Below are 25,396 nucleotides of genomic sequence, written 5' to 3'. Positions count from 1 at the left end.
ACATTTTCCAACTATTAGGCAAAGAGTGAATTATTCCAGCCCATCGTATATAATCCTTATTTTTTAGACCAATTGATTTTGCGTATATCCACTTAAATTCTCCATTGAGATCACAGAGATCTTCAATTTTATTGATTTTTAAATTTGAAAAGTCCTTATAGTATATTGAACTATTGCCTATTCGGATGTATCTATTATTCCATAAATGTTGCTGTTTTATTAATGTCAGATCTTTGCTGGGATCGGTATTTGTGAATTCTGCCCAGGTTAGTAATAATTCTTTATAAACTTTAGGTAAACTTTCTGTAATTCTCAAGGGATCGAAATTTATTTGAATCTGATTAAGACCCCCTAATTGTTCTAAATAAAAAGACCGTATTATAGAGGACACTTTATGTTGTTCGTTATTGCATTTTAAGAGCGACTGTCCAGAAATATTGAGCAAAATCGAAAATTTGTGGCCACAATCAAAAAATAAAAGTCCTTCATTTTTGGTCTGTAGACACTATTAGATGAGTTTATCAACGTACTGGGGTCGGTTTTTCGATCTACGTAAAAAATCCGGATTTTTTTGAAAAAAACGATTTCACCCCGTGTCGGTCTAAAAATTGCTCAAGAAACGGCTGCGAATTACGCTTTCAAAAAAATTCTCGCTCCAAGTGAAAACCCAAGTTACAATCAAATTTGCAACTGAATTCAAGAAAAGGGGTGTTGAACAATTGTTCCAGGTGATTTTAGACGTTTTAAACTAAACTTTAGATAGAAAAAATTGCATTCTTCCAGCACAGTTATTCACAGTCTCGATTTTACCTCACATTTATAAAAGCGATTTTTCGCATGTGGCCATTCTCCAATTTTTACAAAACTCAAGCTGTACAATGTTCAAGTGATAGAATAACACGAACTACAAAAATTAGTTTGGGTTTTTCCACAGGCCTTATGAAAACTTTATGCGAAGTTGGAAAAATTTGCCATGTAAATATGCAAATTAGCAGTTTGTTTACATCTCCACACCACAGATCACGGCCGCGAAAAAAGTCATAAAATAGTTTTAACAGCTTATTAATGCACACATTAGCCTATCTAAGGACTATCTAAGCATGATTGGCCTTTGTTATTATTTTAAACGATTATTTGTTGAAGTTAAGCCTACACTTCCGGTGTTGAAGACACTTAGCTTGCTTGCCTCGGTGGCATTCCATCGGTGGCATCCAAAGGAAACAAAAAATGATTTATCTAACCTAAAAGGGTTGTAAATTGTTTTTAAAATATCCGGGATAGAGACCACGAGTTTCAAGCTCGATTCTCTTGGTATTAGTTATTACAGTCACAAATAAGAATAAGTTGTTGAAGGGCGTCAATACACTGCTTTTTTCTTTTGTTGTTGAAACCTTTTGTTGGGTACATCAAAAAAACTCGCAGATAGTACTGAGCATAGATATACTCAGTTGCTTCAATCGATTTCCCTTGGCCATTGCACAGATATCAAAGTTGTCATAAATAACTGGGTGACATAGGCGTACATTATCTAGAATGTCTTGTCGAAGTTCATCGTATAGCTGCTCGTCTTGTGCTGCTGCTTGATCTGGCTCCGAGTATTCTTTATTCCTTATTTTTGCGGCCGTTCGTGAAAAGTAAGATTGTGTTTGCTGTGGGCTGAGGTGTTCCTCACAGCTAAAGACCTTCGAGCCATCCAATTTTCGGGCAAATCACATATCACGAGAGATGGCATTTGGATCTTATATATAGGAATATAGTATAAAGGCCTTTGTCAATTGAATTCAATAAATTGTCAACTATCTCAACAAACGCTAACGAAGTTGAATGATGTTTTCTATACCCTAATTGATATTTGTAAAGAAGTTTTTTTTTTTTTCCAGAAATGAAAGAAGCCTTCAGTACATATGTTTCTCCTATAATTCGGTGAATGGGGACAGTATTGAAATTGTTCGGTAATTAGATAACTCATAGGCTGAATCACCTTTATTGAAAGGAATAATTTTTGTAAGTTTTAATTTATCAGGAAAAATACCTGATGAGAAAGATTGGTTAAATATATTACTTAACGGTTTACATATGTAAGGATTAGCAAGTTTCAGTAGACTTAATGGAATTCCTGAGGGACCAGAAGTTTTATATGGATTTAACAAGGCGATCAGGTCGCTCACCTCTTGAGGACTAGTAGGATCAATAAAAAAGCTGTCACCGGATGATGAAGGTAAAAGAAATTCATGAAATGAATAAGTTCTCATATTGATGAACTTCGCAAGATTTGGGCCAACATCCCTAAAATAATAATGAATAGACTGATAGTTTCCCACAGTTCTTTAGTATCATTTTTGATATTAATTATTTTATTCTTAAAATAAAGTCTTTTGCTAAGCTCTTTGACATGTTTTAACCTATTTGAATATTGTTTATAATACTTCTTTTGTGTTTCATTACCATTTACGAAATTATGATAAAGATATTGTTTATGTTTTATAGATTTTAGGAGGCCTTTTGTTATCCATGGTTTTTCAATGTGTTTACGTTGTTTCTTTGAGATTGACTTATACGGAACATGAATATCTACCAGTGCATTAACTTTATTCAATAACGAATCACAAGAAGCGTTTACATTCTCTCTGTCGCAACTTCTTTATATTTCTGATATTTTGTATGAGCAAAAATAGTGGAAAATGATCTGAAATATCAGTATAGGCAAATACCTGAAATAAGGGGTTTTTCCAAAATGTTTGTGTAAATGTGGTCAATTAGAGTGTGAGAATGATCCGTTATACGCGTCGGCTGTGTTATTGTTGGATAACAACGGTTTAAATACAACATTTCCAAATAATTTGAAGTGAACTGATTGGATTCATACTTCAATAAGTCAATATTGATGTCACCAAGAATTATTATTTGTTTGTTTTCATTACAGATTTCGGACAAAGTATCCGAAAATGAATTATGAAACAACAAAGAATCAGAATTGGGAGGTCGATAGATTAATCCTAGAGTTATACTTTTTTCTCCTTTCTTATTCTTCAATTCAACCCATAGATTTTGTATTTTGTAAGTGTATTGTGGAATATCAGTATTGCAGACAGAATTTTCTTCAGTAGAAGGATTCCAAAAGAATTCAACAGTCTGTTCTCTTCATAGAAATATGCTAGTATATAAAAGTAAAAAGATAAATATATATATTTATTTATTTATATTTTATGGCAGGTTTAGCAGTGTTGCAAGACAAGTTTTAGCACAGAAAATCCCATCGAAGGCATATGTGCTACTTTGTGATGCTGTACAAATATTGAAAGACTTGAAAAATTATTATGGTCACATGCCATAACTGCAGAAGAATTTTATAGGGCTACACATATGCACTGAGAGCCTTGGATGCTCAGTCTATGTTGGTGAAGACATTAAGCGTCACTCAAGCATGGACAATTATGAGTTATATGAGAGACTGTTCTTAAACACGAAGAACAGAAACATAATGCAAAAGGGTTAGAAAAAACCTTTGCAACGGGTTCTGTCCGCTCTGCTGTGTACAGAGATTTATAAAAGTCCCGAAGGGTTGACAGAATCTCGGGGTTTGAGGCCACGGTAGTGCTGGCTTCGGTTTTTATAGCCATGATGGTATTTTTGGATTTTCTCTTGTTTTCTAAGTTGAAGAAAAATTAGGTGGGTTTTCCACCTTCTTCTATGAACAGGGCCTAGGAGCGTATCTTGGTGCCCTCGAGAGATTGTGTATGTAATTGTTCGAGTTCTGTACTGAATTGTTTGCATGCGGTGATTGTCTGTATGTGTTCTGTTCAGTGTTTGATATCCTCTTTCGAGGGCAGCTTTGACAGAGGCACTCTGTCTAGCCAATAGCAGGGAAGCTGAGATGGCTATCTTCTTCAAACGGAATTTACCAAGATCCCACCACTGTTTGTGGTCGTGAAACTTGAATTTTTCTGTTTGCCACTCGCGCCAGATGGCAATGACCGCCTCGCAAAAATGCTTGTCTTGTAGTAGAGTAAAGTTGAACTTCCAAACTCCGCGGCCCCGTGGCAGGGAGTCTGAGAGTGTCAAATGAATCACCACACAAGTATGGTCTGAGAACGGAAAAGGCTTAATAACACATAAAATAAGATAAATAAAATAAATGGGATTTAACGGTGGCATGAAAATAACACATGTACGTTCTATTTGCCAAGCTCACAGGGACATAGATCCGATCTATTCTGGATCCCAGAGAACCATCGGTTCTAAAATATGTGGATTCCGCACTCTAGGGATGCAGAAAACGGAACAAATCTACGCAGCGAAAGCCGGGCAAAAGGTCCTGCATCTCACGTTCGCCGACGTTGCCTGACCTTGGGTCACCTCCCCATTTGTCTAAGAAAAGGCTTGCAATACAATTAAAATCTCCAGCCACTATCGCCGGTACTCCAGCTAAAGAGTGTTCGCACATCCGATTAAAAAAGGAAATTTTCTCAGCCGCAGCATTGGCCGCGTAGATGGAGATTAATTGAAGCCTCAAGTTCCCGACCTCAAGCAAAACACTCAGCACTTGGCCGTGAGTGTCACGCTTAAGGCCGAGAAAATTTGAACTCAAAATTTTCTTTAAAGGGAATACTGACACCACGTGCGTTATGAGAGCCGTAACTCCAAAAAGCCTGCCCATCTAAATTTTTCTCCCAGGACAGAGCTTCTGTCGGGTCCAAAATATGGGCCTCCTGTGCGAGTGTGATGTCGCAATTCTGCTCACGCAAAGAATTAAGTACTTTAGCACGTTTGACAGACTCGTGCATGCCATTGACATTGATCGAGCATATCGAGACTGCCATTGTGACTATTAAAATCAAGTAAAAAGTACCGCTACTGTTCATAAATGTTTTTGAAATGTTCCCAGTAGAGGTTGTCCAGCTTCTCAGCAGCCATTGGGGTGGAGAGTTTGTCCATCGTTTGCCAGCGCTCGGTCACCTCGACCTCACTTATATTGCTGGCCTCGGCCACCTCAGGAGTGTAAGCTCCGTGTTGTAATTGGGCCAGAACAGCACGGGCTTGAGCCATCGTTGATTTGTGAACGTCACGGAGGTGCTGAGGGCAGCCAGAGGCGCTGGTGATCGCTAGATCAGACTGGAAAAGCTCGAACGGTGACTTATTCCTTCTGGTCTGTCTGGCTTTCTTGTGGTCTGGGCTTGAAGGGGATGGCGAAGGGCTCTCCAACTCCCTGTCTAGGCTCCGCTTGGCACTGCCTGCCTGAAGGTCCATGGAAGGACTCGAAGTATCATTCGGTATCTCAGGTTCTGAGTCCGTGGTTAGTTCTGTGGGCATCAGTGGGTGCTGGACTGTATTGTCCAGTTGTTGTTCTTGAGGTTGGTGACCCTGTTGCTGTTGGATCCATGTTGGTGGTTGGCGTCTACGCTTGAGCGGACAATTTTGAACCGTGTGCTCCATGGATGAGCATCTCAGGCAGTTTTCGGGTTGCCCCGTGTTCTTGAAGCCAAACGAGAAACCAGCCACGTTCATCCGGTATGGCAGTGGAGTGGATAACTTCTTGAAGTCTACCACGCGAACTCCGTTCTCGAACTCTTCCAGTCCGGTTTCCTTATAGTGAAGCCGGCGAATAGACCGGACTTCGCCATACCGGCTCAAGAGAGTCAATTGGTACAAATACCGAAATGAATGTATGTTTAGTGGCAATGGAGGCCACGTGGTAGTGTATGTTGTGCACATCCACTCCGTGCTGCTCGAACATTTCTGCTCCGGCTTCAGTTTGATGGACGATGTCAATATCCCCTCCTCCTGGGCAAGTTTAGGCGCCAATGACCTTATAATGCTGTAGATTGAGGACTGCGTAGAAGGCACGTGACGGTAAGGCTATCGTCTCCCTTTGGGTTGGCAATCCTCACAGTGTTAGTTGCTTTAAACTGCATCCTCTTTGTCTTCTTCTTCTTCAGTATCTTCTTATAAATTAATGTTTTATAATGATTTATTTCCAGCGTTAAAAGCAACAAGTGATGAAGCTCTCAAGCTAATGCGAAAAGTTGATGTTTCCAAAGCATGTGGTGATGATGGAATTGGTAATAGAATTATTAAATTATTTGCTGATGGTTTTCACCAATCTCTAACTGACTTTATAAATTTGTCCGTTAAGCTAGCTACTTACCCTAGTTAGTGGAAGCGCGCAAATGTTATTCCTTTGTTTAAAAAAGATAATCGACAGTTGAAAACAAATTATCGGCCAGTTTCGCTTTTGCTATTAATATCCAAAATTTGTGAAAAGATTGTGTTCTTACGAATTTATGAATACTTGAATGACATAAATTTAAAATTATCATTCTGTTGTGTGAAAACAACGGTTGCTAACTCAGACTTAGTAAGTTCAAGATAAGTCTCAAGGGTCACCGATGGTTGTGGTGGCGGCTGCCAAGATGACTTAACATAAAAAGCATGCGTCCATCAGGAAAAGAGTGAGTATTCTCCACATTACAAGAAAAGGAACGATTAATGAGGATAGCCACCCCAGCAGAACGAGAAGAAAAGAAGGAACCATAAGCAAGAAAAGTAGAGTACTCAAACCAGGGATCCAGTTCTTGTTGAGAATTGCAATGAGTTTCGTGGAGGCAAACTATGTCAAGGTTTAACGATACAAGCCAGATGAAAAAAGAAGCCCTCTTAACAGGATCACAGAGACCTTTACCGTTTAAGGTGGCAATCTTCATTAGGAAAATAAGTATACGACTATACATTCAATAAACTTTTTTAACTTTTCAATAATTTAATAACTTTTTCAACAATAAATTCAATAATTAATTTTCACTTTCAAGTAATATATTTGACATAAATAATTAGTATACATATATATCGCACATGTATATATAGATATATGCATACATACATAACTTTACATTCAATATATTAATTTATAAGTAGTACATTTCAATTATGAATTATCAATATTATTTCAACAATTATAAATATTACATAATATTCACTGAAAAAATCGTCCACAATCTAATAAATATTGTTGCACGGCAAAAAAGAAAGTTTGGTTATCAGAAATATATATTTCAAAAATTATTTTCTCGGAAGTGGGACCAGACCCACAGTCTACCCCTATGCTGATTATTAGTACTAAGACTTGGAACACTAAACTCAGAAATAAAATTTTTGGGCACTCGTGTTTTCGAGTTTCAAAGTTTATCGTGTTTTTGACACGGTAAACTTTTAAGGCCAATTTACACGGCACGATTTGCCACGCACGACTTGACGTATACGGCAAATTTTGGTACCATGTGCACGAGCACAACTTGTCGCACGCTGCACGAGAAAAAACGCGAGCAATTTACTCGTCATTAAAGCAAATGTTTCTTGTGAAATGCCACCATACACCGTTGAGAAGTGCAGTAAATAATCATGTCTACCTTGTTATTTGATGAGATCATTCAGAATTTTTGCACTTCGTGTTTAATTACCGGTAAAGACGTTTTCATGGAAATCCGCGATTTTGTTTTGGAATTAACTAGTTTCAGGCCCAATCTCGTCATATTTACGTCATTTTCGTACGGCATGTCGTAGGGTTTTAAGCCAAAGTTTAAAATGCTACGACAAGTCTTGAGGCCGCGTACGTCTGTCGTAGGACCATTTACACGACCTTATTTTGAGCCGATTTTGCCGTATACGTCAAGTCACGCGCGGCAAATCGTGCCGTGTAAATAGGCCTTGCTTTGTCGCTTACGGCACTGTCACGCAACGTCTTTGTGCTTTTTTTGTACAAAAATACAGCATAAACCTCTTAAGAGTCAATGTCCGTAACGGTCGAGAACCATCGGACAGTTGAGAAAAATCGAAATTGCTCATACTTTGCCGAAATAACCTCCCTGGTAAGACATTTTCAAAAATATAACTTTAAGTGCTGGGCGTCCTTTTATTTTTTGAGAAATCGCCAAAAGTTAATTTTTGAGCCGAAACGGGCTTGGTCACCCTGTGTCGGATAAGAAAAATCGCAGGTTTCTAGGCGTTCGCACGGCTTCGCGTTTTATTATATCTAGACCATTATTTTTTTCTTGAAAAGGTACGTTCTCCTTCTTGAGTTTCATGGAACAATAGTTTTGCTAGTCCCCATTGTAAATAAATTACAGATTTTTAAAGTGATCCTACTGTGGTGCTTCAGAAAATTCGTGAATTTTCGTCATTTTCAATATGCCTAAATGGGTCGTGGTACATGTACCAGAACTAAATAATTACCACCATGTTATAGCCTAACCCTTCTAAAATAACATATCCAAAGATTATTGGCGGCCCGCTAATCCTTATTGGCTGAGAGTTCCAAATGTGTCGCTAGTTTTCACCCAAGAAAGCATTACGCAACGCGTTATTGATTATGCAAGTATCTCATGCTCGCGGGATTTTAACCTGAAAACAACATAAGACAACCACATTTCACACGCCATGACCTCTAGTGATGCCATTTTATTTCTTCTTTCGCTTATAATGTTGAAAAGTACGATTATTTTAGTCTTCTGTCATCACTAGTTCCGGTGGTCACGCAAGGTGATCCAAAACATGTTATTTCACCAAGAAGGCCATTAAGTATCCAAGAAAAAAATTATCTTTCTAAAGGAAAATAAAATAAAGAAATTGGAAAAGCATATAATAAATAAATAAAAAAGAATGAAAAATGAACCCGAAGAAAAAGTATAGACCCTTGTAATAAATCCTACAATGCTTTATTTACCGCGTTTTACTGTCAAAATTATATGCTTTTGAAATTTGCTCCTTTGAATGAAATTTAAAAGAATAGATTTGACGTCAAACGAGGAAAATAAAGCATTGTAAGTTTTATTAAAAGGGTGTATACGAACTAAATAAAAAAGAAAGGAATAGGAAAAACCTAAATAAAACAAAATAAAATACATTAATATACAATATATTTTGGAGCCTCTAATCTAGCCGGACGCGTGCCATATTTATCGGACAGATTCCAAGACCTACGACAACATGGCAAAGAAAACGTTTCAAGTGAAAAGAAAGAAATCATATAATAACAAAAAACTACTTATTGCAACTGCAGCTTGCAACCAGCTTGCCTTCCTCTTAACTGGCTTTGCAGGTACATCCAGGTCCAGGTCTTCACACATCATAGGAAGCATGTCGACCTTCAACTTATTCAGTTTAGAGTCTTTGACCAACTGACACACATTGTACTGGTCATAAATTACTGGGTGCTGTAGACCAAGGGATGACAACACTGATTCTTTGGCCTGGTGGTAGTTTTGTTCTTCTATAGTGGCGCGAGCATCTTCCTCCGTTACCGTTTCCTTCGCTCTGTCTGATTCCGTGCGTTAGATGCAGTTCTCGAAAAAAAGGAGGCTACCTGTTCGACTGAAAGGAACTTTGAGACGCTGAACAGTCGCATACTATCGTCGCCACGGGCACGTTGGATATGATCTCAGCACTAGGCTTCCGTCCGGTTCGTTGTCCGATGTTAAATTTCTTTATAAGATATGACTTCTGTTTCTCATTAAACTGGTACGTTTTCCGGGATTCCTTGAGTGCCCATCCCATATCAAGTGTAGTGCTTGAGCTTCTTTGGGTAGTATCATTAGAGGAAGAAACCATAATTGTTGGAATGGCATCAACATCTTCCTTGAGATGACATGCATACCTTTCTTTTGCTAGGTCTAGCATCGATTGCTTCTCTGGAGTGTTTGTGCAGGATTCTAGGGACAGGTGCTTCTCTAATGTTGAAGATCTTTGGAAAACACGGAGACAACCTTCTTGAGGACATGAGTAGATTGAAGTCTGTATTTGCTGAGGGACCGCCTCCTCCTCCGCTTCTTGGTTCGGGTCTTTGGTTGTCTGTTTAGCTCTAGATACAACAAGTCTAAAACTGCCGAATGAAAACTCCACTTCAATCCATTTGATGCTCAAATCTGGAAAAATAATAGAGGAAACTATTAAGAATATCACGACACACTGAACCCTTACGTCACTGCTATAGTTACCCTCTTGGATGGTTTCCTTCTTTATCTTCTTGCCTTTACCAATGTTGTAGCCACGCCATGCAATGATACTTTCCTTCTTATATTCGAAGTTATTCAGCTTGCTTATCCCCGGAAGTTTTCCCAGCTGATCAAAGGGAAGAGCTTTCAATTCTCGACACTACAGCAACTCGGACTCCCTCTACTCCTCCATTGGACAGAAGGGCATCTTTCATTTCTAGAGCGTTGGTAACGTCATTGCCCTCATTCACGAACAAACGGATATGGCTTTTGCATCTGTCAGCGTTGGATGAACCAGGTTGTGATTGGAGGCTTTCAGTACATAAGGAATCTCGGTGAGGAGACTCAGGACTACTGAAAAATAGGGTTGTGTCGGTCACAAAGGAATGATTAGAATTCCTGATGCCTGTTCCTGGATTATTTTTTGCACACACCTAGAGACAAGGCAAAAGGGTGGAAAGGCGTAAAAATAATAACCAGACCAATCAATGGAAAAAGCATCAATGAACTTGGCCATTGGGTCTGGTTTCCACGAGACATAGATCTCAAGTTGGGCATTGAGCCGACTGGCAAAGAGATCCACGCCTGGTAGACCAAATAATGAAACAATTTGGTGAAATGCCGATGCTGAGAGCATCCATTCCAGCTCCATGTTCAAATTACGGGATAATTGGTCAGCATCAACATTGCTGACACCCGGAATATGGGCTGCTGAAAGCCAAATTTGGCGTTCAATAGCCCACTCCCAAATGTTACGGGCAACCGAGTTGCAGTCCACTGACTTACAGCCGCCCATGGCATTGACATAAGCAACAGCAGTGGTATTATCACTCATAATACGAATATGGAGTGGGCCCTGAACTTCACACAAAGAAGATAATGCCAATTGAATGGCTAATAATTCCAGATAATTAATGTGCATTTTAGATTCATGTTTGGACCAAATCCCACAGGTAGAATCACCATGACTTGTTTTAGCACCCCACCCAGTTTCTGAGGCATCAGTGTAAACAATTAAGTCAGGCCTTGTAGGATGAATTTTCCTTGAGGCTGAAGGAATATGGTCAATCCACCACTGAATTTCCCTCAGACTAGCAGCAGATAATGACATTTCTGCATCAAAATTGCCATTATTAAGTTTTAAGTGAAATTCTTTATCCAGTTCAATAGAGCGGTAATGTAAAGGGCCAAACTCCACTCCAGGAAAACTGGAGACAAGGGAGCCAAGGAGCACAGCCACTTGGCGAATAGAAAATCGCTTATTCAGATGGCAAAAGGATTGACAAAGCTGCATAATTTTGTCTACTTTTTGAAGGGTTAGCCGCACTATCATATTAACAGAGTCCAGGATAAACCCCAAAAATTCAATGGATTGTGAAGGGGTAATAACAGATTTATCTGCATGGATCATAAAATCTAAACTGCTGAAAAGTTGGACCGCATGCAAAGTTGCCTCTTCACATTCTGCATAACTATCCTCAACATATAAAGAGTCATCAATGTATCCTAAACAGGTATGGCCAAATTTGCTTCTCAAAGTAGCAAAGACAGGTTTGAGAACTTTGGTAAAAATTCTAGGGCTGCTTGTTAAACCCATGGGTAAACAAGTAAAGGCAAATAAATGATCTCCCCAAAAAAATTTGAGACACCTCCGGCGTTCTGGAGTAATAGGCATAGAATAGTAGGCGTCCTTCAGATCAATAGAAGTCATGAAACAATGAGGACGCATGAGCTTAACTGCAGTCTTGAGAGTATCCATTTTAAAATGGTGGTATGAGACATGTTCATTCAGTCTCTTCAGATTAAATATGACCCTATGGGACCCATCTTTTTTGGGCCTAATGAAAATTGGGGATACAATTTCTCCAAATTCAGGGACGGAATACACAATAATTCCCTTTTTAAGGAATTTTGCTATTTCATTATCAATGATAGTTTGTTCTGACTCAGAAAAACTCAAGCGGGGTCTTGAAACACTGATCTGGGGATCAGGAATAAAATCAAATTCAATATGGCAGTGGGCTATGGCATCCAACACAAATGGATCCGTAGTGATCTTAGTCCATTCATTAACAAATTCTTGTAGCCCTCCTGCCTTAAACTGGCATTGACTGGCAATCACACTAGAAATTGGAGTTGAGCATGAGAGTGAACTTACCTGCGTTGATGGCTCTACTGATTCTTGTTCTGCTGATTTCTTGGAGGATTTTGGGGCCGGGTCTGACCCCGGCCTGCCCCTAAAAAAGGTGATCCACCATATTTTGGACCTTTCCCTTTGTTGCTCTGTGGACCAAAGCGGCCACGTCCATGACCCCTTGAGGGAGAAACTCTGTAAGGTTCTGTACGTTGTTTAGGCGTGACTTTATTGCAAAGCTTATTAGACTTGGTAAGCTCCTCTACTTCTTTATTAAGCTCATCTCCAAACAGATAGGTGGATACAGCTGTAAAGGGATTGCATGGTGCTGCATATTGCTTATTAAGATCTGGTCGTACCAAATCCCTTCTCTTCAGATTAAACTCTCTGTTAGCAGAAAGGAGCAAAACGACTGCATGAGTCAAGGTACTCTTTTGGTCTCCCTCTGAAGTATTACATAGTTGAAGTATGGCACAAAGGCCAGATATCAATAGGGCTTGGGCCTTCTGGAGTGCAGAGTCAGAATTTCTCGTCTCTTGGTGAAGTTGTTGCCAAATCTGTTTGTTAATCTTAGGAGCGACCAGATTAGGACAGTTGTTTGGTCTTAAATATTTCTCCTGTAATCCTGACAGCTTTTCTTTAGGAAGTTTGTCTTTTAGCAAACTATTGACTATTTCAGCTAAACCATCGTTGATGGCGGCCGAAGTCTTTTCAGTGACACTAAACTCCTCAACAAGGGATTTGAAGACATCACTTGATTCCACTTTATTGGGATCAACAAAGCTCTCGATTTTGGCTGCTAATGATGCGCTAGATCCAAAGGCCGTACTGTCATTATCAGGAGTCTCCTTGGTGGAGTCTTCGTCGTAAACTTCAAAGTCAGAGTACACCTTATCAATGGATTCTTGGACACGAGACAAAATGTCCTCTTTGGTATCTTTCATAAGATCCGTAAAGAATTCTTTTATTTTTGATAGCCCTTCAGTGCTTTCCTCAATATCCGACATCGTCTAAAGAGAACGATGAGAACTAGATTAGGTACAATCTAATCAGATATATATACACAGTGAAACACGTCCACGTAGTAAGACTAAGGCGACAGAGTCGCTAGTCATGTGTGTCAAACTCGTTGTACACAATAAATAATGGTAGAAATAAATATTCTTACCATAAGAAGGCACAAGACACGTCTATATGCCTTACACAGTTCGAAAGAAAAGCACATGGGACACGTCCTGGTGCTTCGAACAGTGAATTATAAGTTTGACAAGCGTGACACGTCACACTCGCAAAAAAAAAGGGTTCAAAAACCCCAAATATGTAATAGAAACACGTCTACTATGTTGAAATAAATAAAACAAGTAAATTTGAAAACTTACCTGAAAGATTTCAACTGAAATAAACGAAGAATTGAGGAGTAAATTATGAACTACCGAACCACGGCAAGACGTTGAAGTGCACTGAACCATGGCGGTGCATGCGCATCTCGTGTTAACCCGGATGTACGTAATGATTTGGTAGAACTGTTGTTCTGTAGTGTACACTGCGTGAAAAACCGCGTGTCGTAGACCAGAAACTCTCATATTCGCACTTGTATTTTCAGAGTATACGCTAAAATACGGGCGTGTCGGGCATCGTATACGCCAAATGTCATAGCGTGTCAAACGAAGGACTTTCTTGGATTCGCACTATATAGTGCGAATATTGAAATTTCCGATATCAGGATACGCTTAAGATACGTGAAGTGTCAGCTTTGTTACACTTACTTTATACTCCCGTATACTTTGCAAGTACGAAAGGCGATTTTTTTATCAAAGCTGATTGCTAGCTAATTCAAAATAGTATTTTTGTCTTATATAAATACTATGGGCTATATACTAATTTTTACCTTTCGTGTTTCTCGAAGTGTGGTGGAATATAAGATGTCAAAGCTGCCCTGATACTCTACATGTTACTAAAAATACGTGATCTGACACTTAATGTCATTCGGTTAATACTCAATGAATATCGGAAATTTAAATTTTTTGAGGATTCTTTAGGCTCTAAACTTATGGTTTCAAATCTAATAAAAGTACCCCCGTTACCACAAAAAATATATGCAATGTTTTCTTTCAACAGCAAATCATTTTATTTTACATCAATCAATATCAGATCTAGTACATGTCATGTGATGAGATAATCTACTTTTTAATATGGAACTGGAACAATTCATGGCAATTAAAAAGAGTTTTAAATAAAGTCATAACAAAGAAGTCGTGTATATGGAATAAGTAATGCTAAAGCCAAATTGCAATTAAATGAAAATATGCAAAATACACTGACGTTAAAGTTCAAATTGGTCTTAATCGTCACTCATTATTCTGCGATATCGCTTTTTGGAGCTAGAGGAGTTTGATGAACAAACGCTAGTGCTTATTTTTTCATCGCTGCTGTCATACTCTTTGCTTGAAGCTTGAACTGCGAGTACCACGTCTGATAGTTCTAGTCGCCGTCTATTTATATGATGGTCACGTTTCTTTTTGGATGCCTTCCGCTTACGACTTTGCCTTTCCGAATTTCCGCTGTTTGATGAGGAAGAAGCGTTACGAGGCATTGAGGGAGAAGTAGGGGTTATCAGACGAGGTGTACTTGCTTGTGCTCGTGGAGTTGAAGTTGAGTGTTGAGAGGGGGAGGACGACGACGACGACGAATTACTTGAAGGATTACTCCGGGCTGCAGGCTGTCTTTCACGGATGGCCCAGGATGGAGAAGAAGATGGCACAGGCCTCTGACAAGGTCGCCCAAGTACACGCCTATTTTTGGGATGTTTGAAAGTGGTTTTTGCATCCCTTTCGTCCACTTTTTTCTGGAGTGTTGCTATGAGGTTTTCCAGTTCCGGGCTTCGCCATATTGGTTTTCGAACAAGCCAAGCGCCTGAATTTTCTCCAGTTCCATCCTCTTCGTCACTCATTAGAATGGGATCTAGTTCCTGCCACCTTTCTTGTTGATTTTCGTCGCACACTTTGAGGCGATTGACAAATAGCTGCGGGAGAGAAAGAAAGAAAGCATTAACTAAAAGGACTGCACTTATAATATTCTGTCAATAAGGTTTGTTAGTCTTAAGGTTTGTATTAGGGATGGACCATTAGATAGTTGATAGGAGGCTGTGCAATTTCAACCCCCCCCCCCCGCCCTCCTCCCATCAATTATCTAATGGTCCACCCCTTCAGTATTCATTTCGCTTTTGCATTACCGACTTTCAAAGATCTTGATGATTTCAAGGTATTTAAGATGGCTCCTTATAATGAAATTTACTTTAGCAAGAAAGAAAGCTACTAACATGAATTTTTTTCTACAATCACCCCTCCCCCTCCCCCTCCCCTGCACACGCAAACGCACACACACGATGGGCATTTTGGTTAGTTTTCGAGCCCTGCTTCGATGAATAAATATGAGCTTAATATACTCACTCTCCGTCTTCTGGATGTGAGTTTTTTTTCATAATTCTTCTTTTCTGCAGCCTCTAAACGCTCAGGTAAAGTGTCCAGATGTTGCTGGCGCTTAGTTTCGTAGTATCTTGTCACACCACCTATTGAAAAGAATTTCATCGAAAATAAGTTAACTTAAGCTACATTAAATTTTATTGTTTATTCATGTATTTATACCTCGTGCAATATGCATTACGATATTAAATCTGAAGGTGGCAGACGTTGTTACTGTCGAAACTATCATTCAAACTAAAAATTGTCCTGCAATTGAATATTTATACGGTTCTCAAAAAATGCGCCTAACAAAGTGAGCTTGAAACAACAATACTTACGAAAAATCGTTTGCTTTGAAAATTCACTTAAATCCGCGTCTTTTTCCAACTCTGTTACTAGAAAACTTCTCAGCCTTGAATTGTGAGAGCTGTCAACCCTACAAAGAGCATGAAACAATAGCGACTTAATAAAATTGACAGTGTTGATTTAGTTTTTAAGTGCTAAAATACCTACCTTTCCTGTCCTTTGAACTTGTTGTTGTCTTCTTGCTTGTTATGCAGTAAATGAACGGCATCCTTTAAAATAGAGAGAAAAAATATTACTGCATAATATTCAAACATATCTAAGCAATAAATTAAGAGTTGCCTGATACTAAGCTTAATATAAGCTGCGCCGCATACAGGGTATAAGCTTAAATCAGTAATATATAAATTAGAGTAAATTGAATAAACTAAAACTGGAATAAAACTGGAATAACAAATCTTTTCAATTTAACACATCGAGCAGGAAAATGATTTTTTAAAAATCTATAATGTTTTCTGAAGTCTAACCTTTACTGCTTTAGGGACTGGTCCGTAATGTTGGCTGCCAGTTTGTTCGTTTGCCGCCTCCTTTATCAATGGAAGCTCGGACCGCATCTCATCCACAGTAGTTGATAACTTTATGAGTTCAGCTTTCACGAAACTCACATTGTTGTTCAACTGCTCGAGTTTGCCACTTTGTTCTTTAACTGTGTTGCTCAATATCTTAATGCTTTCGAATATTTGTCGCAACTCCAGCGAACTCACCACTACTGTTTCTCGCCGGTCCTGATCATTCGTGGAGGCACTGCGATCAGACCTCGAGGTAGTAGTCTGTGTGCGATTTCCACTTCCCGAAAAGAAAGAACTTGTGGTAAGAACCATGATGACTATTAGAGATGTAAGTTATGGATTACAGTACACAAAAGAGGTCGTGAATTCACAAATCGAAAACCTTCTGCTCACAAAAAGCCAGAACTGGAAAGAATGAAGTGATTGATTCTGCATCTATTGATATAATGAAAAAGCCCGCCATTGCAATTTCATCCAATAGGAATTTCGAAATGCTATGACGTACAACGTGCACGTGAACACACTCGTGCTTCTTATCCCGACAGAGACAGACATAGACCGGATGAGGACAAAGTCCTTGCTTGTTCAAACATACGCAGGAGTTTGTGAAAGCTGATCCTTACATTACAGATCTTATCTACAGTTTTCTTATCGTATGTTTCTTTCATTATACATTTTGACGTTCCTTAAACATGAACAAAAGTAAAAAGTTTTGTAGTTGCTGTAAGAATTGGATGGGAAAAAGGACTTACTACGACCATTTGCCATGTAGAATGTCTCAAAAATGCGAGTCATCCCAACCAAATCTTCATGGTAAGTAGGCTAAGCTTATATCTGCTTCTGATCAACTTTGACCTTTTGCTTAAAATATACAGTACATCATCCCAGGAATTGCTGGAGAGAAGCAGCTTTAAAATGAAGTCCTATCATTCACTAGCTATTTTATTCACTATAATTGCATTTTCGTTACACAGGAAAAAGAAAGCGTCTTCCTGCTCGAAATAAGGTCTATCACTGTGAGCATTGCAACACAATTGTTAGCAAGAGAACCTATTATGATCATCTGGCATTATATGGTACAGGTAGTAGTACTGCTACTAGGGATCACGAAGAATTACGGGATTTAGCCGCTGATCATGTTCCAGAAACTCTTGAACACGCCGTTCCTGATCATGATGAATTTCAACCAAATCATAATTTGGAGGAAGAAGATATGGCTTTTTTCTCAGAAGAGGATAGATCATTTTCTGGAGATAGTGACTCAGATACCCCTGATAGTGAACATGTGGAAGTAAGTTAAAAATATGGTCAATCATTTGACCTCTTTACCTTCGTATGAAAATTGCCCATTTCAAAGCATATGATGTTTACATGATGGTCTCAGGAGAATTCTTAGTCTTTCAATATGAAGGGAAACAATCCAGGAAAAAAAAAAAAAAAATTCTCCAGTGACCATCATGTAAACATCACATGGTTTGAAATGGGCAATTTGCACACGAAAGTAAAGAGGTCTATTTATGGACAAAGATGGATACAAGTTCGGATACTCAGATCTGCGTTACATTCTTTTGGTGGCCCCTGTTTTTAACAATTCCTGTTTATGATCAAATTATTGATTTAAGTATAGTCATATTCCCTCCTCTATTTTCCATAATCCATCAATTTTAGAAGCTTAAAAACATCAGTATAACCCACCCCCATCCCTCAATAGAGAAATTGTAAGAACTAATGGGGTATTGCCATAGCTGATTATGTGTATGTGCCTGTAATTGCATGATATAACTGTTTTTAATTTGAGCATTCCCTTTTACATAGGATGGGTTTGAGGCCAATGAAGAGGAAGATTGCGAGTTTGAGTACTCAGATGAAATAGAAGAAGACATAATTACAGACAACAATGCTGGTAGTGTACATCCGGAACCTGAATCCCATTCAGAAACAACTGTTCTGCTTTGGTTTCTACTCCTCTGGCAAATGACTTTTAAGGTGTCAGATAGAGCAATTATTTTGCTGCTCAAGTTTTTTAAGCTGTTCATCATATATCTATCGAAGGCAATCAAAGCAGATGCACTTGTTGAGTTTGCAAAAGCAATCCCTGAAACAATGTACAAGATTCACAAGTCTCTGAAAATTAAGAAAGATGGGTTTGTGAAGTATGGAGTCTGCCCAAAATGTAAAACTCTTTATACAAAGGATCAGTGTATCAAAAGGAAACTATCAGGAGAAATAGTATTAGCAAAATGCAGTCATATAAGATTTCCACGTCACCCACATCAATCTCGTAGACGTCCATGTGGTGCTGTACTGTCAAAAACTATGCGCTCTAAATCTGGAAAAAACTTTTTATATCCCAAGGAACTCTACTGTTACAAAAAATTGTCAGATTTCCTTGAAGCACTAATCAAGAAACCAAATTTTATTGAAAAGTGTGAAGAATGGAGAATACGTAGTGACTATTTGGAAGATAATGTTTTAGGAGATTGCTTTGAAGGCAAAGTTTGGAAGGACTTTCAATATGTTGATGGTCAACCATTTCTCTCAGTTCCAAACACATTTGGCTTCATGTTAAATCTCGACTGGTTCCAACCAATAAAGCATGGATGCCATTCAGTTGGAGTGCTTTACATGGTAGTCATGAACCTTCCTAGAGATGAGCGCTTTAAACCTGAAAATGTTATAATTGTGGGCATCATTCCAGGCACCAAAAGAACCAAAACTACATGTGAACACTTTCCTTCAGCCACTTGCTGATGAACTCATAGATCTGTGGGATGGAATCCTATTGAAGACAAAAGCTGGAGGACATGAGATGTTTAGAGCAGCACTTCTTGCATTGTCATGTGATATACCAGCATCAAGGAAGTGTGGTGGATTTGTAGGCCATGGAGCTAAGCGAGGTAAATATCAATCAACACTAGTATATTTGATTTTGTTTTCTGCGTTTGCTATCTGTATGTTTTATATTTTCATGTTTTGACATCATCTTATATCCGATCTTTAATAAGTTTCACTACTAAAAAGGCCAAAAGTGGCCTGCCAGGAATGTAACATTTTTTTCTTGAGTGGCCAAAAGGGGCTGAAAATGTCACTGTCAAATAAGATTTGAGCACTCTCTTAATAACAAAACACAAGCCAAACTAGGTGACTAGCTTATCAACTAATCAAAATCAACCAACTGTGTGTGCACACACATCACTATCCTAGTTTAAAGTACAAATCCTAGATACATTCTAGTAACACAGAATGTCACTGATGAAAAGCAGTGAAAGGGTTAAAGCCTTGATATAATTCAAATAGGAAAGGCAATAATTTTGTAAATTGGTAGAGGTTCTTTTTTAAGGGCATTTAGTACTGTAGCAGCAGTAGACATGCAGTCATTGCCTGCCTATTTTTATAAAAACGTTTTTAGGGCTATGATTTTAAACAGCTTCTTGCCATTGTCAAATTCATTTAATTACAACACTTCAAGATTGAAGTCTTAAGAATTCACAATTTATTGTATTTTATTTTCAAGAATTTACACAAAACTATATGCACACATTTTATAGACCAATATACTGCACCATTATTCTCTCAACAACAAGTGCTTTTTTCCTCTTAAAAATAAAGAACCTATTTAGCCTGATTTCCCAGGAATTGCCAATGTTTATGTAAAAAACCTCTTTAGGCTAACTTGAAACAATCAGGTTCTTATGTGTATGATTTTGCTATAATATTATGGTGTTAAATTATTTCATTTGCAGGATGCAATAAATGCTTCAAAGAATTTACAAGACAAAGGTTTGGAGATAAAACAGATTATTCAGGCTTTGACAGAGACAACTGGATACCTCGCACAAGTGATCAACACAAGGCAGATGCAGAAAGAGAGTTGCATGCTAAAACACCAACTGATGCAAAAAGTATCTCATCAGGTACTGGAGCAAGATATTCTGCCTTATTCCAACTGCCATATTATGATGCCGTGCGATTTGTTATTATTGACCCCATGCACAATCTTTTACTTGGAACTGCTAAGCATGTGCTTAACACTTGGTTAGATATGGGTTTTCTCAGTAATGCATCTTTTCAGAGAATTCAAACTCGTGTTAACAGTGTCAAGGCTCCAACAGAAATTGGTAGAATACCTGGAAAAATATTGAATGGCTTTACTGGATTCACAGCAGATCAGTGGAAGAACTGGGTTTGTGTGTACTCTTTGTATGCATTAAAGGGTTTAATTCCCAATGAACAGTACTGTATGTGGACACACTTTGTCCATGCATGCCAAATCTTATGCTCCAAAGTAATAACTACAATTGGTTGCAAGAAGGCGGATAAAGAATTGATGTCTTTTTGTAAACAATTTGAAGAGCTGTGTGGAAAAGGAAAGATGCACTCCAAACATGCATCTTCATGGACACTTATGTGAGTGTGTCGTAGATTATGGTGCAGTATATTCTTTCTGGTGTTTTTCATTCGAACGGTACAATGGAATCTTGGGGGAGTATCACACCAATAATGTCAACATTGGTAAGTTATATTATCTAATGTAATAACCATAACACATACAACTGGACTCAACACCATGAGTGAATTGAGTTTGTTAGTTCTCACCTGGCCATAGGGGGAACGTTGTCTGGGTTCTCTGGTTTTCCTTCCTTAACAAAAATCAACCCTTACTTGATCTGAGCTGTGTTTCATGGTCAGTCATGAGTTGGCCTCCATGAGATGTGTCCTCTGCAATTCACCTATTCTGCATGGAAGGGTGATTAGCCAGTCTCCAAACCATTATTATTTCAAACGATGTAAAGGACATCGAAAGTAAGGTCTCTACATGTAGGTGATATCTTGTAATATTACTATTTAATTTATACAGTACATCTTGATATGAACATACAGTTCCCATGTCCCCATGCCCCTCAACCCCCCCCCCCCCCGATCCCACCTATGGAAAGTGATACAACACTGTTATTGAAAAAAAAATTTTTTTTTGTGTGTTTAGGTGTACAGATGATGCGCAAGTTTTTCAGAGAGCAGGAGCTGATCAACTCTGAATTTCCAGATGAGATGCAGGATATCAAAGAACTCATTGATGATGCAGTCAAGCAAAGAGGAACACTTTTACAAACAACTGTAGATCCTAAGCTTTTTACAGCCACTGCAGCATCAGTGGATGGAAACCCCCAAGAAATTAACTTCTCAAAGAGTGAGGCTGAATTTCCCCTGCCCCCAATTTGTAAAACTGCTGTCAATGCTCTATAAGTTACAAAATTAAGGCACATGTATGAATATGTTTATCCTAATCATAGAATTCTTCATGTGTCGAGTTTTTGTCAGAAATTTAAACATCTTCTTCTTTCTGATTGTCATTATAAATCCCATCCAACTGATAACCAACAGGCCTCTACGGTTTTTGCAGTTTGGTTTGATGGTGGCAAAAGACCAGCCGTAATTAGGGAATTTCTTTCACATGACATTGTTTTAGGTAAAGAAAATGGCAAGTCCGAAAGAATAACTCATGTTTTGGCAAAAGTAGATTGGTTTGTTAAGCACCCGTTGTGCACAGCTAGGTACTCATCTCCACTTCAAGTCTGGTCTACTGACTTTGAGCATTCTGTCCCTCCATATGCTAACTTTATGCCAGTAGCTAGAATTCAGGAAAGTCGTGTTGCAGTTAAGACTGTAATCTTGGCATCAAGTAGACAAAAAGAAAAGGTCAATGTCATTATTCCCTTGCCAAAATCCACAATGTTATAAATTATAACAGATATTCACTAAAAACCAACATAAAATTTACTGTTGCTTTACTTAATCCATTATCTGTATTTACATATGATGAGAATACATTTACATAAAACTGATGTTGATATATATATTAAACATAGATAGACAGAGAAAGAGAGAGTGGAGTCACTGACCTGGGAAATAGATATTATAATTCTATTGTTTTCTTTGAATTTGTCTTACTGTCAGTAAACCTTATTTCAAGGTTTCTGATTTCACTCTAGCTTGTGTAGTTTGTATAAAGATGATGTTTATAGTTAGATATTCGAGTATAGTATATCCAGAAATTGCAATGATAGTATTTTTGATGAAAAAATGATAACATTGTCTCGTATTGTACCAGGTGTTTATTCTAGCTGTTAGTATATTATTACTTCATTATTTAAAAAAAAAACTATTGTTTTAAAATGCAATGCAAGATAAAAAAACTGACCCCAAATGAACATTTCTTGAAGAATTCTGATACATTTTAATTTTACACTGTGTTAACGTGTATGTATACATAAGTTTTTTCTTTGATTCCTGTCTCGGGTATTTAGAGCCGTAATTCGTGTAATTCAAGCCTGCAATTTTTCGGTTCGTGTTTTTTCATTTGTTTTGTTTGGTTCTACGTTATAGGAACAATCGCTTTTTCAAATTTCCAAACTGCGCATGCGTATAAAGATTTTTATAGATTTTTGCGTATGTGATATACCTATTAACTCATATTGGATAAAGAAACAGTCACTAGTTGCATTTGACGAAAAAATTGGTACATGCTATGAATATGCGGCTACAAGAGGAGATTTTCGCAAGTTGTTCTCCGGTCCCACATGGGACACAAATCTTAGCTCATAGTGAGGGGGTGGGATGTACTCGTCGACCAGCTGCACATGACAAAAGAATAGGTACTATCAATGCGCGGCGGCGTTATCTGTGGCCTTGGGTCCCGGTAGTAGCCTCCCATGCAGTCAAGTGAAGGCACCGTCAAGTTCCTCAGAACTACAAAAGACCTTTTAAGGCGCTCCGACATTCGAGGAAGGCCGAAGGTTCAAGCACTCGCTTTGCAGAGAAGAGTCGCAACTTCACCTGTAGGCAGAGACTTGTTCTTTTGTGCTGTGGTCTAGGGGATCTCCACAAATAATTCAAAAATAGTACTTGGAAGAACACGGCCATGATAAGACTCGTTATCATTCAATGCAAGGTCCAAAAGAAATAAGCAAGGTCATAAATTTCTCCATATCATATATTTTGCGTTACTCTGTATAGTTTATTCTAAGCTACAAGGGCATGGGAAAAGAGAAAATTGACGATATATTGACTAATTCAATTCCGTAGAACAATACGAATTTGAAACACGTAGTGACAGCAGTATAAATAGAGGATTTGATCTTCTCGTGTTGAAAATCTAAATATAAATAGAGGATTTGATCTTCTCGTGTTGAAAATCTAAATATAAATAGAGGATTTGATCTTCTAGTGTTGAAAATCTAAATATAAATAGAGGATTTGATCTTCTCGTGTTGAAAATCTAAATATAAATAGAGGATTTGATCTTCTCGTGTTGAAAATCTAAATATAAATAGAGGATTTGATCTTCTCGTGTTGAAAATCTAAATATAAATAGAGGATTTGATCTTCTCGTGTTGAAAATCTCTCACTCGTTCGCTACGCTCCCTCGTGAGAGATCTTTTCATAAAATTCGTATCTCCAAGCGGCCATATAATATTCTGTTTATCATATAATTATCAATGAAGTATGTTTGGTTTTTTCAGGCAATTCTTTCCGTGTATTTTTGAATAGCAATCGCAATGGTGTTATCTTCACACTTGAAAATAATTTAATGTTATTTTCACGTGTGAATATATATATTTTTTTGATTTTTTCTTTTTTTTTTTTTTTTCTTCATTGGTAATTATATAATAAATAGAGGATATTACATGGGCGCGCGGAGATACGAAATTTATCTTCGAGTGTTGAAAAGATCTCTCACAAGTGAGTGCAGCGAACGAGTGAGAGATTTTCAACACGAGAAGATAAATTTCGTATCTCCAAGCGCCCATGTAATATTCTGTTTATTATATAATTATCAATGAAGTATGTTTTGACTTTTTCAGGCAATTCTTTCCGTGTATTTTTGAATAGCCATCGCAATATTGTTATTATATATGTTATTTTCACGTGTGAAGATATCAATTTTTCGAAATAGAGAAAAATAGATATTTCATTGGTAATTGTATAATAAATTAGAATAATACATTACGACACTCGAAATATACTGTACCGTGATACGTATGACACGCAGTGGTACGGGTATACGTATCCAGGTACTAAATGACACGCGGTGACACAGAGTATCATGATTCTGATACCCCATGACACTCCATGTACCAACGTATCAAGACCAAGAAATTCTCTTATACTCTACGTATCATGATACGTTGCGTTCATTACTCATGACACGTGAGATTTCAAAAAGATTTCCATTGTCGGAAATTCCAGGATTTTCATTATTTCATGCAGTGGTATTGCGCAAACAATACCATTAGTGTAATTACTTTCATCTGGTCTTCTGCTTAGTAAACTGTCACGGACTGAGTCAAATATTGCGCAAAGAAAAAGCAACAATAAATTAGTTTTAACTGGCTTTCTGTATGGTCAAATGTCAGTCAAAAGTTACGCAAAAAAAAAAAAAAAAGGAAAAGAACACCACATCAACTATTTACTTTCATCCGGTCTTCTAGTCAAAAATTGCTCGAAGAAAAATGACAAAATTTAATTTTAACTGGCCTTCTGTTTGGGAAAATGTTAATCAAAAGTTGTGCAAAAAGATAACATCGCTTAAGTGTAATTACTTTCATCTGGATTTCTGTTTAGTAAACTGTCATTCAAAAATTGCGCAAAGAAAAACAACAATGAATTAGTTTTAACTGGCCATCTGTATGGTAAAATGTCAGTCAAAAGTTACGTAAAAAGATAACATCGCATCAAGTTTAATTACTTTCATCTGGTTTTCTGTTAAGTAAAATGTTACTCAAAGATTGCGCAAAGAATGTAACACCGTTTATTCCCTTATACAGTAATGGACCGTTGGGCCCAGTCTTGGAAAACAAAAATATTTTACTCAAAAAACATTAACTTTGAAAAGTTGATGTTACCTACGTACGACGTACTTAATCTAATGCAACAATTGTTTTCGTT

General features: G+C 37.9%; 1 protein-coding gene, 1 long non-coding RNA gene and 2 pseudogenes across 2 annotated transcripts; 1 reads left to right on the top strand and 3 right to left on the bottom strand.

Annotated features, from left to right (window-relative positions):
• Positions 1-4,851: 4,851 nt before the first annotated feature.
• LOC148909333 (uncharacterized) lies at positions 4,852-5,734 on the bottom strand (annotated as a pseudogene).
• Positions 5,735-12,155: 6,421 nt separating this feature from the next.
• Positions 12,156-13,124, bottom strand: LOC148909332 (uncharacterized). Its single transcript, XM_089034088.1, has one exon. The coding sequence runs from the start codon at positions 13,122-13,124 to the stop codon at positions 12,156-12,158; it is 969 nt and encodes a 322-aa protein (XP_088890214.1).
• Positions 13,125-15,592: 2,468 nt separating this feature from the next.
• LOC148909331 (uncharacterized) lies at positions 15,593-16,147 on the bottom strand. Its single transcript, XR_016120557.1, has 3 exons — positions 16,092-16,147; positions 15,917-16,014; positions 15,593-15,685 (listed from the first exon to the last, which is right to left on the bottom strand). It is a non-coding gene; the product is annotated as an uncharacterized LOC148909331 (long non-coding RNA).
• Positions 16,148-18,751: 2,604 nt separating this feature from the next.
• LOC148909330 (uncharacterized) lies at positions 18,752-22,189 on the top strand (annotated as a pseudogene).
• Positions 22,190-25,396: the final 3,207 nt, after the last annotated feature.

The sequence above is a fragment of the Actinia tenebrosa genome, unplaced genomic scaffold (assembly GCF_029948245.1).
Source record: "Actinia tenebrosa isolate PJP-AT-01 unplaced genomic scaffold, QUT_ActTen_1.0 PGA_scaffold2__45_contigs__length_23673736, whole genome shotgun sequence".
Taxonomy (NCBI): domain Eukaryota; kingdom Metazoa; phylum Cnidaria; class Anthozoa; order Actiniaria; family Actiniidae; genus Actinia; species Actinia tenebrosa.
This window is presented reverse-complemented; position numbering and strand designations above follow the sequence as displayed.

Bases quoted from the DNA above. Each gene is read 5' to 3' on its own strand.
- LOC148909332 (XM_089034088.1), bottom strand. From the start codon at position 13,124: ATGTCGGATATTGAGGAAAGCACTGAAGGGCTATCAAAAATAAAAGAA.